This window comes from Falco punctatus, assembly GCF_963210335.1.
Source record: "Falco punctatus genome assembly, chromosome: 16".
Classification (NCBI taxonomy): Eukaryota; Metazoa; Chordata; class Aves; order Falconiformes; family Falconidae; genus Falco; species Falco punctatus.
The window spans coordinates 3,975,797-3,994,025 of NC_137596.1; the positions used below are offsets into that span (position 1 = coordinate 3,975,797).

An 18,229-nucleotide genomic window follows, 5' to 3' on the forward strand; every position below is an offset into this window, starting at 1 on the left:
TATTTATAGAGCAGAGCTTGTGTGGTGTAATATGTAAATAAACAATATTTAATTGTAAATGACCCTGGCTTTCAACACTTGGAGAGTAAGGCTGGTGTTTGACAGTCCTAATTGTTTGCTGCAGTTCATTATTTTTTTCCCCATACTAATGAGATCCCTTAACTAAAGTATTGCGTGCAGGTACATGTATTTTTTTTTTCTTTTCTCCTCAGTGCTTTTTCTGGATGTTTTGTATCAAGTAATATTCATGCAGTGGAATTTCTGCTTCATTATTCCCATAACATAATGGTGTATGGGTCTAATAGGAAGTCAGAACTGCTCCTCAGTCTCTGCTTGCATGGGGGACTGCGTGGCACATGTGCTGTGTTACTTGCCATGAGACAGCAAATGTTAGGCTCTACTCACCAATAATGGCATGACTTAAGTGTCTGGCGATGCCCAGAAATATCTTTCCTACAGCTTTTCTTTATATATGTGGAAGTAATATGTCTTTTTTTCCCCCACATCGTTCAGTGACGTTAGCCTGAGACATTTCTGCACTATTGATTTATATGTTCTGGCCAGGACCAGTGGTACAGTTAGTGCTCAGGTCTGCAAAGCTTACTCGTTGCTGGCAAAATTAGCAGTAAGTGCCTGCTACCGTCCTGCGTGCCCCCCCCCTTATCTTTTTTTAGTTGTCAATGACAAGCCAAATGCTAGCATTTATAGGAATAAATTATGACTAAAATAATTTGCATTTAAAATGCAAATGAATGAAAGCATCAGCAAGGAGCCTTCTGCTTTCTTCCTGGTGCACAGACGGGGTACTGGCATTGGATCAGCCCAGCGAGGCACTTGGTATAAAATAAAGTTAATTGGACTAGCTGAAAAATGAAATGGGCTCAGCTTTATGCTAATTCCTGGGCCCGTGATTTAACATGACATTAGAGACAACGGACTGGGAAGGTGCTGAACCACTGATTAAACCAATCACCAGACCTGTAAATTACACTTCTGAGATTCCCAATGGCAGATTGAGAGGCCCCGATAAAATTGCGAGAGGTGAATAAAACCTAGCTTGGAAGCAATTTGTCAGGATCTTCGGGCTCGTGTGAATTGAGTTGAAGTTTCATTGTTCTTTTTCTAAAAGTTGCCTATTGTAACACTGCCTGAATACCAACTGGGACTGCGGTTTTGTACAAGGTGAAAGCTGCCTGAACATGTAAAGCCATTTGATTCTTGAACAAAACCTCTTTCAGATGCACTGAGAAACTGGTAATGCGTCTCTGAAGGTAGGGTTTTCTTGTTGGAAGGTTAAGGCCAATTTTTTACATCATTTATTGATTTCTAGGCCTGTAGGTGCCAGAAGGACAATGTGAAGAATATTTTGTGGACTGCCTCTGGCCAAGGAAGGACATGCAGGAGGAATTCATTATAATCTTTAAGTGCAGGAGGCATTCAGTATAATCCTTCAGTGCAACTGTAGCAATGGTTGACTTTTTTTCTCCTTAATAGGACTTGGGAAGTAGTATGCAGCAGAACTTGAGTGTGGTAAATGAGAATGTGTGTGTTTGTAAAGCCAAGCCTTCTTTTACTCTGGCAGTGTGTAACCGTAGTGCGGTAGCTGATGATAATACCTTACACCTCTGTTCCATGTGTCATACTTGGTTTAATATCTGTCTTTTTTTTTCTTTTCTTTTTTTTAATAGCCATGTTACTGAAGATCACCTTGTCTTCTGGCAGTAGAAGCACAGTGAACAGATGACTCTATTCAGCCAGACATTCCTCCAGTAGATGTCTCTCCCCATGGAGCACCACGGCAGGGAGGAGATGGACTCAAAAGAGGAAAGTCCTCAGGTGTGGGCTGATTCTGCTGAGCAGGAGCAGAATACTGCTCAGGTGACTAGTACCTTCCAGAGCTCTTGGCTCCTGCTCGGACTGAACTGGGCTTGATGTGGTGACTTAGCAAGCAGATGTTCCTATGCGAACCTTGTTCAGTGCCTGGAAACTCATCTTTCTTTTGAGGAGAAATACAAACGTGTCTGTGGTGATTTCTGATTAAAGCTTCAGAAAGCGAGCTGTGCAAACTGCAGCAGTGAATACTCTGACATCTGAAATGAGCTAAACAAAACCAGCCAGTGGCTATAGAAGTTTCGGTGTCCAAGTGTATGTATAACCATGTGGGAAAGTGAAAGGGTATTCAGACTAATGAATATTAACAAATTCTGTGGTCTGTGGCATCCCATTTTGATGGCATCAGTCGAATCAGTTGGAACTGTGGGTGGACCTCGGGGAAAGTAATACGAATAATTTTTTCCAGTCAGACATCTGGGTAGTGGGGAAGGGAGAAATGTTAATTGTTGGTGACTAATAAAGTCAGATTCTGATGTATGCAGCTAGTCCCTCTGTCTCTGAGACAATGCAGCTGAGAATTTCTAGAAGGCTGTAAATTGATTTCTTCTTTTAAGCTTATTAGAAGAGGGTGCTGCATGTCATTTGACCCATGAGCTGAGAAATTTTGACTGTCCTGGTAATTTCCAGCTTTGAAATTTGCAAAGAAAGGCAGTTTTCAATGGCCTGTGTTCTGTTACTTATACAATGGGATAACTATACTGTTGTTTGCACATGGCAGTTACAAGGCTTAATTAGTATTTGCAGAGGGCTCTCCAAATCTGAAATGCTGCATGCATTCTTACTGTAGTCTTTGCATGAGGATTTATTGTACAGCATCAGCACTTAGCATCGGTGGGGGAGTACCAGGCATCTTTTGAAGCATAAGCTACAAGGTGAAACAAAGTAAATAAAATATGTGACTGTGGCATCGCTTTATGTGGAAACACTTTATGTGAATATGAATGTGGATACCAGAACTAGGTTTCCTGCTTGCTATCCCATTTTTCCCATGTGCTGGAAATGTTTTTTGGCCTGTAAAGCATGTAGAAAAATAAACAAGTCCCTCTTGCCACTGGAATTAATTTTTCTAGCTTCTTTAAGGTTGGTCACTGATAATCATTTGTGATCCTGATGTTCTATCGGTATGAACTTCTCTAGATTTAAACTGCTGCCCTAAACTTAACTTGTTCCAGTAGTCCTTGGAAACACTGCTTAATGCTTTCAGTTATGTTTCTCTGTTTAAATAGCTGAATTTTCTACTGATACTGCGTGTACGTGCTGCAGAGAAGCAATCTAACATACGCTATTGCCACCTCATGATAGGTGCAATACTGTTACTTGAAGCAGTATCAAAGTTAATAGGTTCTGTTAGCCATTCATCAACAGAAAAAATCACCTCCAACTACAGAACTAGCTGAACGAAGTAATCGTCATAAATTCAGAAAGGATTATGAGAATAAAGGGAAACAATATTCCAATAAATTCCATAGATACACCAGTTCAAATCTGAACTTTCTTTTCTAATGAATTTTCAAAGTGTCACGCAAGCACAAAGCGTGTCTAGGTGCCCTTTATAACCAGTTAGGTTTTGAGTTAAAATGTAGAGTAAAACCAGAAACTGATGGTGGTTTGTGTCCAGGTTTCTATGTTGCTAGCATAATTCAATAAGATTTTGAATGTGTATTATACAGCGGGGGTTTTGTTGTTTTCAAAACAACTGGCTACGTAGTTGGGATGCAAGGTACTCTACTTTTCAAAGCACCTTGCAACCTGTGTGTCTTGTGTTGTTTCCCCACTGGCACATGTTTCCGCTTTGACACAGGATCTTTTCTTTTCTTCCAGGTGCACTTTGTCCCTGAGGGGGGGACGGTGGCACAGATCGTGTACAGTGATGAGCAGGACCGTCCCTCACAGCAGGTGGTCTACACAGCAGATGGCACCTCCTACACCTCCGTGGACACCTCGGAGCACACGCTTGTTTACATCCATCCCGTGGAAGCTACGCAGGCATGTGTGGTTCTGAGCCCACCCTGTTTTGGCGCCTAGAAAACAAAACAATTTTGTCTGAGATTGAAAGCCAGTTATCAGCCAAGTGATATGACTGGAAAATAGCAGGCAGTTGCTCTTAATGCTTTTATCTGCCCATTGCTGAACAGGGACTTCGTGCTGTTCATATGTCTGATGTGCAAATGTGGTAATTAAAGGATGTCAAGCTATGAATGATGAAATGCTGATTATTTCACTGAAGGTGGATGAGATTATAATTAACTCAAAGGTGTTTTCCAAAACACGGATAATCTCTCCAGGAATTCTGCCTCTGTTGTATTCAGTAAAGCTAAGAACAATCTATGTGTCTTCTGGAAGAGTCCTTGTTTTGCGTAGTATTGTAACTGATAGTTACAATAACAGTCATGTCTTTTTGCAAGGATCTTGGTGTATTCGATGTAATTTTGTAGTCTCTCTTCAGAGTTGTTGATTTTATAGACCAAGGTTTTTTCTTTCATAACTGTCTCAAATAGCTTTTAGTCTCTGACAGCATCTGTTTATGTGGGGTTAATATAGTACACATCTGTACCTCTGTGGACAGCTAAAAGAAGAGGAACAGGCATGCTTTGTCGAGAATGTTTTATAACGTCTTTGCTGACAGAACAGATTAGCAATGCTGCAAAGTGCACGTACTTGACACCCGCAGCAATGCTGGCGTAGCCTTGTGTGGCACGGTCTCTCTCTTGTGCAGTTCTTAGCTGTTATGTAAAAACAATTCCTACGTGGTGGCATGTTCTGAGAGGATATCTCCCAGGAAGTTACTGACCAAGTAACTCCAAAACTCTGAATACTATCATTTTGTCCAAAGAGACATAGTACTAAGACACTATCATGCAACTGAGATGCAGTTATCAAAGCGCGAATGGAGTTTGTATTATGCCATGCTTTATTTTGTTTGAGCCAGACTGCCACAAGCTCAGATATTTCCAGTTTTGGCAAAATAAGCAAGGTGACCTCGGCCAGTACTTAGTTTTCATCTGAGTCTTGCTTTTCCTAGGGGGAAGCCCTCCTATCAGGGCTGTTCTTGCAGGCTACTGTAAGAATGTTGGAGTTGGCATGTCTCCTGTGAAATTAAAAAACAACATCCTGGCCATATCAAATTCACACATCTGGCATATCACAGCCAGATATGCCACATAGTTCCTTAAAAGAAAGCATGTAGAAGTCTTTGCAGAAAGATAAAGCTAACGGTTCTCTTCTATTCTGCCCTCAAGTGTTACATGGGTTTCATACAGCTACTGAATTACATCCTGTAGATGTAGATTATAAAGTCAACAATTGACAAAGTCATTTCAGTATTAAAAAAATAATAAATATCCCATTTTAGATACATGCATGAAAATTGCCACACAAATACGATACTATATGTTTATGGAGCACTACCTAATTTTAGTTTAATTTCTATGCCTGTATGTCCACTTGGGTAAGTTGAACTAATCTGCTGTGACAGTAGGCACATTAGAAGGTAGCAAAGGATCAAATGTGGATCGTTTCTTGGTGGCAGAGTAATTTTTGTGTGAGTTGGGAGTAAACAACCCTAAGGCCGGTTTGATAAGCCTTTTTCACTTTGTCTAGACTCTGTTTACAGATCCGTCCCAAGTGGCTTACGTCCAACAGGATGCCACCACCCAGCAGGTAAGAAGGAGACATTATTTTTCTTGGACCTGAAACTGTAAGGGAACTGTTGCTGAAGGTAAAGGGACATTGTTGTGGTGCTAGAGCATAATAGGCCCTCTCAGAGTTTGACAAATGGCAGTCCTCAGTCATGTGCTGTCATCCCAGGGATCAAGGGCAAAAAGCGTACGATAGCATGCCACTATGATCTTGGCTAGCTTGTGCATGAATGGCAAGGCAAGTTAAGAGAGTTTGAGTTAATTCTTTTTAATTCTTGTTCAACAAAAGTATTCATTTACTGCCCCAGGTGAAAAGCCTTCCAACAGTGTCCCTTTTAATAAGTCTGCGAACTGATGTGGCTGACTTGATTTTAACGTGTCGTTCTGGAAAAACTGGGTTTGCAGCTGTCATCATATAACCTCTGATCCAAGTTCCTTTAAGTCCATAAAAGGCTCTCAAGGGATAGAAACTCTGGATCAAATTCTAGGTTTGCTAGAAACTTCACAGGAAATTAATTGTAAGACCTGGAGAAGTTCACTTACTGGCTCCCTTACCTTACCAGGGCACCCCTGGTCTGATGTGCTTGCTGTTGTGAAGTGAGCTAGCAACAGAGTAAAATTTGAGCCTGTGTTTATAAAGCTTTGATGATTTGGGTTTGGGTTTTTTTTGTCTGCCATAGATGGGAAGGTCTCATTAACTTTTACTGGTATCTTTGGGGACTGCATTGTGGTGATTTGGTATAGGTGCTCTCAGATCGAGATCTTTAGTTCAAGTTCTCCACTTGTCAGAGACTTAAACCTGTTACTGCTTGGTGAGTCTTTAATGGCATGTGTGAGTGGATGTGTTAGATTGGAATCATTGCTAATGCCATCATTAAAATGCATCTTTATTAACAGTTTTGGGGTTGAACGTGCACTGAAAATATATTTTCTTCTTTCTAAAAGAAGACCTTCTAAACTGTTGAGGTGCAGGCAGGAAACAATAAGACTGGCACAGTATATGTGTTAACTGATTTCTTCCAGTTCTCCGGAGGTGTTTGGAATTTTTTGCTGCGTCAATTTCCTTGCGTTAAGAAGCCAGAAAATCCCATTGGGTTGTCTTAAAGCTCATTTAATAATTAAATCTAATTTCAAGTAGGGATTACTTAGATATGCAGTGCAAGTGACACTCTTTACAGCACTGTGCAGTTGCTGACCCATGTTGAGTATCAAGGGCATGAGCACTTGCCTGTGCATCCTCCCTTCCAACACTGATGGCAGCCCCAACAGAGGTGTTTGCTTGTGAATGGTTAGTCCCTCCCTGTGGCAGCTCCTGCCTCTGCAGGTGTTTTTTACATCAGCATTTCATGTGGGACATGCCTGAACTGACAACAAGTGTTAAAATAATAATTAAAGCTCCTCTTGTCTTTCAAAAGAAACTTTAAAAACCTTTCATTTTCTTTTTTAAGATAAAAATAATGCCTATGTTCCTTGCAGTCTCTGACGTGGAAGTGAAAGGATATGTTTGGAGTGCCATTAGTAGTAGGAAATGCTAATATGAGGTAGAAATAGACACAAGCTTGTGTGAACCTCCAATTGCTGGCAGACCTGGAGGTGTGCCACTGAATAATGATGCCTTTTCTGTTGCCACTTGGCATCAGAAATGTCAATACCAGACAGTTTGGTTCAGCTGTCGTCTTGGTAGTTTCCTCCTTGCTGTCACGTGGTTCCCTGTAGTCTTTTTGCTGTACTTTTAAAGCAGTTTCATAAATTACTTTTATACCTCTTTAAACAAAATAACTAGATTTTTAAGTTCTACGACTATCTGCTTATATTATGGATTTTCTTGTCTGCTCCTTCACTGTTGGCACAATTTGCTGTTCTCTGTTTTATCTGATATTTTTAAGCACTCTGTAGAGGGGCTGGGGCTTAGCATAAAAGTTTTAGCATAAAAGCTGCTTAACAGTCAGAGGCACAAACTAGAAGCCACATGGTGTCTGCTGTAGAGAAGGATGAAAAATCATGTGGGATAATGGTGCAAATTCCTGTATAGATAAGCAGGAGACGAGACAGGAAAGGTGATTCCTAGGATCTTAATTCTGCTTTGTTTTATTGCTGAATGGATGGGAGCAGTGTGGTAATATGCATTAATTTTCTTGTTACCACACCAAAAAAAGATGATAAGAACCAGAAATCTATAGTGCGACCAAATAACATAAAGAAAAAATGACTGTTGGATTCCTTTTTTTTGAGTGCTGGATCTTCCAACGAGGTCAATATACCATCTTGTTTTCATAATGGATCTTGGTTTGCTTGAGAAAAAGAAAAATAAGTAAAAAGATGAGACTTCTTTTTTCTTCTTTGCCTTTTCCTTTTAAAAAAGTAAATTTGGACACACAAAAGAAAAAAGACTCCACATCACCAGTTTTAGCAAAAGCTAAAGAGCTCCTCAGATCTGTTTTTAGTGCGGTTTGAACCCAGGCTAGATAGGACCTTAACTTAAAGCCAAGAGCAGGAGCTAGGAAATTCAAAACTGCAAAACACAGACTGATTTTTGAAGCCTTTCCCTTTGTTCCTGGATCTGCAGGATTTTAAAAGAAACAAATATAGGAAAAAAAAAATGCTGCAGGTTTTGACCTAGTGTAGGACTGGAACTTTGCATGCAGGGCACTGCCCATATGTGACTGATGGAAATGACGCAGTGCTAAAATGAGTGCCTATAATTTTAGGTAACTGTGCTCTTGCCTGCTGCTGCTCAGAGCATGAATCCCACCAACCTGTCCGTGCTCGGCAACGTTGCCGAATCCCCCCAGCAAATGGCTCTGGAGCAGGGTCCGCAAGCAGATAGAGTAAGTTGCCAGGCACCCTTTTCTCCTAAATGTACGAGTGCACTGATTTCATTGCTCCATTGTCTCAGGTGATGAAACGTGTCTGAGTGATAGAGGAGGCGATGCGAGGAAGCTGCAGCGCAGATTTGTACCGTCTTTCATAGTCTCACCATGGAGTGTGTGGCGTTTTATTGTAGGAGAGATTATGTATTTAATACACAGAGAAACCTGTTCTACAGATTGTTCTGTCTTGAGTAGCCACCTTAAAATACTCGGCTTTGACAAGCAAAGTTAACAGAAGGTGTAAGACTGACTGTCATGTAGGGCCAACAGCCACCGAGTCTCTTTACCAGTCTTTTAAGACAGTTTACTGTGTGTCATGTTTCCTGTTCTCCACCTGAGAAACCTGCATGGGTGAAGGAATATTCTGTGCAGTGCACTTATATTTTGTATATTTTTTTTTTTTTTTGTAGGGAAGGCAAAGGATAAACTTTAAAGTTAGTGGAAGAATACAGTGCCCTCAACTGTCCTCCATGCCCCATAGTTTATATCTAGTCCCCATGTTACCTCGTCCCTTATTGATCTACATGAATGCTTTGGAATTGTATTTGCTTGACTGTAAGATAGGTGAGAAAAGATCACGTGCCAAAGTTCAGGATTCTCTCACTTGTACAAAAGAAGTTAAACCACAGCTTTAAGCTCCAGATAATTTCCACAGAGCCTGGACTGTTTCAGACCTTCTGTGAGGGTCCAGAATTTCTCTGGTATCAGTTTCTTCTCCTGAGAAGTCAGTCTTTGACAGGGTAGAGCGAGACAGTGACAGAGCTGTCCTGAGTGAGGCTGTCAGCAGCAGCGATGTGAAACAGCCCTTGGCAAGCGTTTATCATGTCGTTCCACTTTCCCTCATCCTCCTTTCCATTCCCAAAGGAAGCACAAAGGGTAGACTAGCAACAGCCTTCATTGTTTGTCTTTTGTAAGAGTGTTTTTCTTCACAAATCGATTTTGATTGTTTGTTTGTGAATTCTCTCCTCAGGCATCATTACCGGTGCATAACCAGGTGTTACCTCCTATGGAGGCAGTGGATGGTTCTGACCCTTTAGCACCTCTGCAGAATCAAATGGGAAGGATGGAAACAAAAGAGGAAGATGAGGAGGATGAAGATGAGGATGAAGATGGGGAAGACACTGACATGGATGAATGGGATCCAGATCCACCTCGACCCTTTGATCCCAATGATTTGTGTAAGCATATGAAGTCATATGTAGTGTACCAGCTGCCCTCCTGTTTTTTCTTTCCCCTCCATCAGCCCTCTAGTAGATACAGCCAAAATCCATTCAGATTTTAGCAGTAATAAGCAAACCCCTTTATACTCGGAAACATAGGCTCATATTTGGCTGCTTTACTTGAAAAGACAAGATTCTGTCTCGGGTGGCGTCTGAGCCGCTTTGTTCTTCGTTTTGCAGGAGGTTGCCCTCACTAACGTTTTAAAATGTAGTCAGACTATTGGAATAAATGTTCCCACAGCTGAGCCAAAGATGTTTAGAGAGAGATAAGGCTGTCTCTTCTGAGCTGGTGCGTGAGCGTCTGCCTGGCAGTTATGTCCTCTCTGACTTTGTGTTGTAGGGTGTGAAGAGTGTAATAATGCACATCCCTCTGTGTGTCCCAAACATGGACCTTTGCATCCAATCCCAAACCGGCCTGTGCTGACCAGGGCGAGAGCCAGCCTCCCCTTGGTGCTCTATATAGACAGGTTTTTGGGAGGTGTGTTCTCCAAAAGGCGTATCCCAAAACGCACGCAGTTTGGACCTGTGGAAGGACCCCTGGTTAGACAAACTGAACTCAAAGACTGCTATATCCATTTGAAGGTAAGGGGGTATATGCGCGAGAGAAGAAGAGGGATCGATTTGTGCTTGAGCTTTGATCTTTTCATGAATGTGTCGCTCTGCGCCCATGTTGCTTCACTAGAGATGTTCTTTTGTTGCTTTCGTCTCTGAATGTGACTCAGAAATACCCAAATTGCTTTGGCTTGAAATCTATGCTGTTATTCAGGGAGACACAATAATTGTGGTGAATATTCTGGCATTACGGTGTTACAGTATATAGGGCACATAACGAGGAATGCTGTGAGTCACTCTCACGTGGGCTGAAGCAGCATCTGGACATAAAAATAGCAGCCCCATCTGAGGATGTTTTGCAGCCGTTATCTTGTGTCATACTGTAACTTAAGTTAAAAATACTTTTCTTTCCCTTTCCCTCCTCTCCCCCATGAGATGTAGGGGAGAGGAGAGATTTTTCTCCCTTTCCTCGTGCCAAGGCATTGGCGTGAGGAGTAATAGATTTGACTTTTATCCGTATATTTACTGGTTTTGATAGAGGAATTGGTCTTTTATTTGCTGGAGGTTAGCTCCCTCGTGTTAGGAGCGCTGGTCTCCAATGTCAGTGCCTGTCACCACAGGCAGATTCAGCAACGCAACAGAAGTTCAGCTAAAGAGTGCTGCTTCCAGCTTGAGGCAGCGTCATGAGTCAGGAAATGAAAGGAGAAGTGGGTCTGCCACTTAGAAACGTCTGACAACTGATGCTCTGTAGCCTACTAAAGCTACAGCTTCTTGTGCCTCATTGATAGCCCCATGCCAAGTACTGTGCCTGACCCTTTTAATGAATGCTTCTTGCTTTTAAAAGCCACGGAAGGGTCCATTGTGTCTCCCTAGTTCAATCTCTACCTGTTTTTTAAGTGCTTTTTTAAGTGCTGCCTCGTTCTGGATCCCTGCTAGCAAAGAGAAAATCAGCTATGCCTTCATTGCTTTCCTAATGTAAAAGCTGCATGGGCACAGTAGTGATTTGTGGGGGTTTTTTTATTAGAAACTCAAATTCTTTTGAACCTGCTGCCAGGCAGTTACAGTCACATGTAATTGGATTTTGCTACAGGTTTCCCTTGATAAGGGTGACAGAAAAGACAGAGATTTGCAAGAGGACCTATGGTTTGAACTTTCTAGCGAGGCTCTTTGTAACTGGATGATGTTTGTGCGTCCAGCTCAAAACCATTTGGAGCAGAACCTGGTAGCATATCAGTACGGCCATCACATTTATTACACAACCATTAAAAACGTGGAGCCCAAGCAAGAACTCAAGGTATGGCACTGCTCGTGTTTCGTGACTCACTTTTTTTTCTACTGATGAAATCAAATCTTCCGAGTTGCTACCTAATAAGTGCATCTACAAGTGCTGGAAATGATTGCTGTAAAAAGTTTTAGGGCTTTTTTTCTCTGTTAAAGCACATGATGGCCTGAATCCAATGTCTCTGAAGTCAGCGAGTAGCTAGTCACTGACTTAGGGACTTCAAATGAGCTTTGGCTCAGGTATAAAATGAGGAAGTGTAAAATAAGAGTATGTAAATTATTTGTCTGTCACTGTCATGCTTTACACTGCATGTATTTTGCTGATGCAATCTAATTTTTATTGCAGCAGTCTTATTCTTTTTAGTTCTGGATGCCCTTTCCAGTTAGTCCTGTGTGTCCCTGACTTGTTTTCTGGTGCCTTAAGTGAATATGGTCTCTCACTTTACCTGGCTTTCCTGGAACTTTTGAAACTTTGCATGTGGAAAATGATAAAGGATATTGTGACTTCCCTGTGAGTTACTTTTTGTTCCCTCTAAAAATGTATTGATTACTTTGAGCTCAAAACAGCGTGGCTGGCTGAGATGGCCTTTGTTTTCAACGTCTTTTGGGGAACAGGGGGAAACCAAACAACTTTGATGTGAGGAAATTGTTCTTCAAATCTTTTCTTGCATGTAAATTTCAACAATTTCACAACAGTTTTAAACACACTTTGCTAAACCAGGGCATAAGCCTGCTTTATACGCTTGTTGCTGATTTTTAAGAGTCGAGCTCTTTTTGGTTTCTCTGAAACCAGTCCTTAATTTAGGCTGAATCGCTAGAAACCTCGTTAATCCATTTTAAGTGTTTCCAAACATCATTTTCTCAACAGTTTTTTTTTAAATCAATTTGAAATCAGACTTTAATTAAATCTGTATAGAGCTGTCTGCAGAAGCACCATTTTTCTTGCTTTATGTGTTAGTAGTGTCTTTTGGGGTAAAATTGGTTTGATAATTGAAAGCAAATTACCTAGGCTCTGTAATGTGTTTTCCTTCCCACATGGGTGTAGGGTATTTGTATAAATTTTGTCCAAAGACTGAACTGGGGGGACCAGTCAGTTAAAGTTGAGAACTTCTGTAGTGCGCGACAGGTGAGTAGTCTAGGAGCTCCAAGCTTTCTTCTTTGTGCAGCTAGTGAGAATCCCACAAAGTAACGCGTGCCTGTGAGTGAGTCTCTGAAGGAATTAGAAATGCTGCTCACCACTGCTATGAAAATGCCTGTGGCCCACTGCAATTTTAAACTTGGCCAGATTTTTCATGTTGAAAATCTGTTTGTGCCGCCTTTAAGTAATCTCTTTGAAAATGGAACCTTTTTAATCAAACAGTAAGGTGAAATGAGAAGTGATGCAGGAATTCTCAGCTACATGTGAGCATCTGATTTTAGGCTCTAATAAACTTTGTCTTTCTGCTTCCCATGGTTCTCTCTGCTGAAGGCTTCCTAAATCCCTTGTATAATGAAATTGGGGCCATTGTGCTGCAGCCTGGCAGATCTTTGTTCTGGAAAGCAGGACCGTATTGCTGGAATCCTTCACAAGCTCAGGAACATTTTAAATGAGTCTCTGCGGATGGTGCTGCCTATTGTCTGTTTAAAGAGCAGGAAGGAAATGGGGAAATCCCCCGAGTTAAAAACTTTTCCATTCCCCTTGGTACAACAAAGCAACAGCACTCTGCTGACATCCATCCTTTACACTTATACAGTTGGGTCTGAAGAGATTAATCTTGCTTCCTTTAGAGCTACTGGTAGCCATGTGTGAGATGAACATTCATATTAGGAGGTTATATCTTAAAATTAAATGGATATGCTTTCTGAGCAAAGCTCTTTTATTCCGCAGTAGGGGCATATTGATCTCAACAGGTGTTATTATTGAGGGTGAAGGCAGCAATAAGAGGTAGTGGTTGAGGCAAGCAATAAAAACCATTTTCAAATTATTTCCCTTTAGTTCTGGTTCCATCTACGTGTTCTGTTGTCTTGTATTCCTGCTGCAGGTGTGGTACGCTGCCTCTTATGCAGAGTTTGTGAACCAGAAGATCCATGACATATCTGAGGAGGAAAGGAAGGGTAACTTGGGCTCTTCTGCTCTCTGCTTTTGCGGTGTGGTGGTGGCTGGGTGTTGTACTACTTAGTTTCAAGTATATGGCCTGTGTAGTGCTCCCAAAGTTCTGCTAGGTTAAGGAATGTTTAAACCAGATCTAGATTTTATTATTGGGACTTCTACTAGCTCTTCTCATGTTAATATTACAATAATTTAAGCTTCTGCCTCAGTTTCTGGGAAGCATTAGGCTGCTGCTGGAAAGAGGTATGTTTCTGAACTTGATGTCTAATGTCGAGTCTGTGTCATAAACCAATGAGCTACTGCTTCAGACTGAGAAATTTCTCTTGACCTCCCCTAACTTACGCCAGAGAGACAATCCTGCAGGTGCTCTTCCATACAAGGGTAAATTTCAGGATCTCCCTGAATTTTAAACAGTGTTTATAGTCCATGTGAATTGTCCCCAGTGACCTTTTCGTCCTTCTGTGATGAGCTGTAGTCATGCCACAGTGCAGAGGGAATGAAAAGCAAAGCTAAATGAAGCAGTGCTGGGTATTCTGCGGTCTGTCTAACCTTCAGGGGTGAAATGTGGTCTGTGGAGGACAGAAAGGCTTGGGGCGGGGAAGGGGTGTTTAGTTGGTGATGACTGAAATGTGGTCGTTGATGTTTCCTATCGAACATAGTTCTCAGAGAGCAAGAGAAGAACTGGCCGTGTTACGAGTGCAATCGTCGTTTCATGAGCTCAGAGCAACTCCAGCAGCACCTCAACTCCCACGATGAGAAGCTGGACTTCTTCAGCAGGTACCGAAAGCTTTACCTTTGCCTGTATGTTCACTGGTGTTTCCCCAGACTTGCAGAGAGGAGGGTCTTTGCCCTGCAGATCTTACTGACCACTTTGGGTACCTGTGAGAGAATGGGTCAGCACTAGGAAGTAAGAATATGACAGGAGGAAGCTGACTGGTGTAAGAGACTTTGTGAAAGAAATAGCTTGAGGGAAGTAAATACCCCGTTGAAAGTGGTGAGGTTGCTTTGGCTTGCTTTTAGTTTTTCGCCGATGACTTGAAGTGCAATATTTCAGTACCACAGTTTTGAAATACTGACTTTTCTCAGATGTAAGCAGATACAGAGCTTGGAGCACAAGAGTTCTAGTGGTTTGGTTTCTCGTTGGGCTGGCAAGATAGTTTATCCTGACCTGTTAAAAGCTGAATCTACAAACATCCATCAGAGAGCAGAAGACATTGGTGCCACCTTTCTCCTCAAACTTAGCAAGTGGCTGTGTTTTGGTTTGGGTTTTTTTGACATGAGAAATTCTTTCCTCCAGTTTACTGCCTGGCATCAATGGCTAAGTGCGTTTTTAGAGAGGGATGTTATGGCTTCAGATTTTAAATTGGTTCCCTTGTGCACTCGTTCGATCTAGCTGAAAACATTTTCCAGCACACCGTACACTGGGGTGTTGGAAGTAGGAGAGTTGCCATGGCAGAGGACTTGCTAGAAGCCAGTAGTCCTCAGTGCCACAATTACAGAATTAGATTTTAATGTTTTCTGGTCTTCGATTTCTGGTAGAGCACAACATAAATACCAGCCAGTATGCTATTTTTTTGTGCTCAGAATTTCTTCAGGTTTTATTATTTACTGCAGCTCATTGTTACTGAGTTGAATAGGTGAATAGTGATGCTAAGAAAGAACATGTAACATCAGTGGAGATTCCAAAGCCATCTTTTTTTTGTCTCTAACCTGGAGCAATATGTATTCTGCAGAGCCAGAGGCCGAGGTCGTGGGCGAGGAAAGAGGAGGTTTGGACCAGGCAGACGCCCGGGGCGCCCTCCCAAATTCATGCGTATGGAAGTAACCAGTGAAAATGGGGAGAAGTGTGAAGAAGGGACACAGGTATATTTTTGCAGATGGAGAGGATGAAAAAAAAATCACGTGCGAGATAAACTCTTGACTAAAAGAATTTGGGGCATTGGTGCAGATCAAGGGTGTGCTTTGGACTTACACCCAAGTAATTATTGGTTAATTACTGGGGACAGTTCTCTGCCAGGGGAGCACAGTACTCTCCTTTTATAAAAACTTTAAAATCACTTGCATTTCTACAGCAACTTTCATCCCAAAGCACTTAGCAGGGAGATAGGTTATTGCGGCAGTTTAACAGCATCACAAAAGTAATTTAGACAGTAAAACTGTAATGGGAATTTAGGTTCGTATTTGTCCTTTCTGGAGCGTGAGGTCAGAGCCTGCTCTTATAACTGTTGCTGGTGGAATTAAATCAGTTTGAGCTATGATTCTTTATGATATTTTAATATTAACAAAAGGGCCTCCTGTAGGCATACTGCAGAATGTTGTTTTGCTTGTACTCTGTAGGGACCTACTATGATGCGCTTAAGTAGAATGCTAAATTCCCTCTGATGCTGATGACACATAGGTTACCACCAAGTCCTTTTAGGAAAGGTGTCAGAAGGGATCAGTGGCTCTATTTTATGGCTTAGCTGAAAGCTGATATCTGGAGTGGTAATTTTCGTCTGGCATCTCACTGGGTCGTGGTTCAGTGCTGACTCAGAGGGAGGAATGTATATGTTGCCTATGAATGCTTGTTTCTGGGCCTGCAGGATTGCCCTAAATGTGACATTAAGTGCAGACAGTTGCGAGATCGCCCTCTTTGCAAGCTGATGTGATACGAGCCAGCTCCATTTAGAGGAGTAAGCATAACGCTGTCTCTCTGGAGTTAAGAGTTTGGAAACAGGGCTTACTGGGCGCAGTCCTGTGCTAATGTGTCTGAATGGCCTCTGGACTGGAGGTGGTGCCCATCCTGCCAGCTTGGACCAAGGCCCAGGGCTGGTTCGCGTGCATCCATACAGTTGAGCAGGGCTGTGGTTCTGTCCCGAGCCTTTGGAGGTCTGCCCGCCTCGCTAATGACTAGGCATGAGTTCATCTGCCTGAGAACATGAGACTCGGGATGCTGTGAGCACTGTTTAACGTCAGCAAGCATGGAAACTTGCCACCTAGGCCGGGACTGGACATTTGGCTGGTATATTGCTCTACTAAGTGTCTCTCTCTGGTGAGCGTTCAGTGTTTATAACAGCTGCGCTCCTTCTGGCACCTCCCTGGTTTTCTTCTCCCACACCTGCTTTTGTGCTTTGACAGTACCAGCCTTGAGCTGATATACTTTTGGTGCTCTGTTTCCTAGCTTGTGCTTTTAAGTTTCATGAGTTGCATTAAGCGATGTCAAGTAAAGATCTGTGGGTTTGTGGTTTTTTTGCTTGTAGTAAGAGAGGTTTCCATCCCAGAGGAGTTATTGGAACTTATATGGAAAGAATGTAGATGTTTGGCATGTGCTTCGTGCTCCCAGCACCCTCCCTTTTTCTTTTATGCTAATGCAAAAAAGGAGGAAAACAGCTCTCTGTGATAAATATAAGTGATGTATGCAGCTGGGTAGATGAGAGTATGCAGAGCTTGGAAGCTGGGTAGCAAAATGCACAGTGCACAGCATAATCATCTCGTTTGTCACTCTCCAGTTCAGCACTCCAGCTAGTTTGTCAGAGAGGGGGAGACACTGCATAACAATACATGATAATGTTTCAAAGTGACAACAGTTTCAATGAGACAGAAATTCTCTGCTTTCCCTGGTCTGTGCTAGTCGATTTGGTTGTACTATTTCTCACAGGTCAGCCTACATCATCTTTGGTTAAAGCAGTAACAGTCATGAGTGCAGAAGAACTTGCTTGGCTGTTCCCATCAGGGTCGTTTTGATTGTCTTGTGTCTGATCAGACAATAATAACGGCCAGGAGAGTTCCCTGCCTTGCAGCACTTCCTCCCTGGCAATCTGAATGTTGTTGCTGTAGGTGCAGGTGATCTGCTTAGAGCATCAATGGAATGCAGTAGGAAAGCGTTAGTGTAGACACGTCTTGTTTATATAGCTTGTGATTGAAAAATGTAGAAATCTTGTTGTCTGCTGAGTATTATCAAAGCATTTTTCAGTGGGTGGGGGGAATAATCACTGGTTGTATGATTTGCGATTTCAGGACTTGCTGCATTTTTCCAGCAAGGGGCAGTTTGATGAGGCCGGACAAACCGCACTGAATGGGTTGGAGCAGCAGGAACAGACTCCAGTGCCATCAGAGACGCAGTCGGCACTGGAGCAGCAGTCAGAAAACCACCCGCTACAAATCCAGCCGCAGCACGATGAGAGCACGGTGCCTACGCAGAGCACCATGACAGCAGATGACATGAGGCGAGCAAAGCGTATCAGGGTAAGCAAAGAGGACAGCGGATCATGTCTTCTCTCACCCTCTCCATTTGCTGTAATCGAGAGAATGCCGGACCTGCCTGCCAGGACCAGCTGGTCTCTTTCTCTCGCCGTCGTATCCATTTCCAAATCCTGTGTAAAGTGTCTCATTCCTAGCAATTTTCTGTGCAGTGAGAGGAAGACAAATCTTATGTAAAGAACTAGTATCTCATGAGATGCTAGTGAGAACTGGTCACCAATTGGAGCTGTTTCAGTTCCAGCACAGTAATTCTTTAATAGAAACACAGTCCAACCAAGCTGGCAAGCAGGAGTGCTTCAAACAGCCGGCTGAATCATGGTACTGTGGCACAGACTAATGACTTGTTCACAGCACCATCTGTGTCTCCCAGAACTCTTTTCTTGCAAATAGTTGCCAAAGAGGAACCACGACCTCTGTTTAGATCCACTATAATGATGATGATATTTA

General features: G+C 42.3%; 1 protein-coding gene across 9 annotated transcripts in view; it reads left to right on the forward strand.

Moving 5' to 3' along the window:
* Positions 1-18,229, forward strand: part of PRDM10 (PR/SET domain 10) — a 44,900-nt gene that overhangs the window by 9,128 nt on the left and 17,543 nt on the right. For 4 of the 9 annotated variants that reach the window (XM_080366638.1, XM_080366640.1, XM_080366641.1 and 1 more), the window contains exons 2-12: positions 1,689-1,878; positions 3,715-3,879; positions 5,494-5,553; positions 8,240-8,359; positions 9,372-9,579; positions 9,962-10,203; positions 11,264-11,467; positions 13,476-13,548; positions 14,203-14,320; positions 15,277-15,406; positions 17,540-17,767. In XM_080366638.1, the coding sequence (XP_080222764.1) occupies positions 1,774-1,878; positions 3,715-3,879; positions 5,494-5,553; positions 8,240-8,359; positions 9,372-9,579; positions 9,962-10,203; positions 11,264-11,467; positions 13,476-13,548; positions 14,203-14,320; positions 15,277-15,406; positions 17,540-17,767 (1,653 nt within the window). In that variant the 5' untranslated portion in view covers positions 1,689-1,773. The remainder of the gene's footprint in view (positions 1-1,688; positions 1,879-3,714; positions 3,880-5,493; positions 5,554-8,239; positions 8,360-9,371; positions 9,580-9,961; positions 10,204-11,263; positions 11,468-13,475; positions 13,549-14,202; positions 14,321-15,276; positions 15,407-17,539; positions 17,768-18,229) is intronic. The other 5 variants (XM_080366642.1, XM_080366644.1, XM_080366645.1 and 2 more) reach the window with 5 other exon arrangements.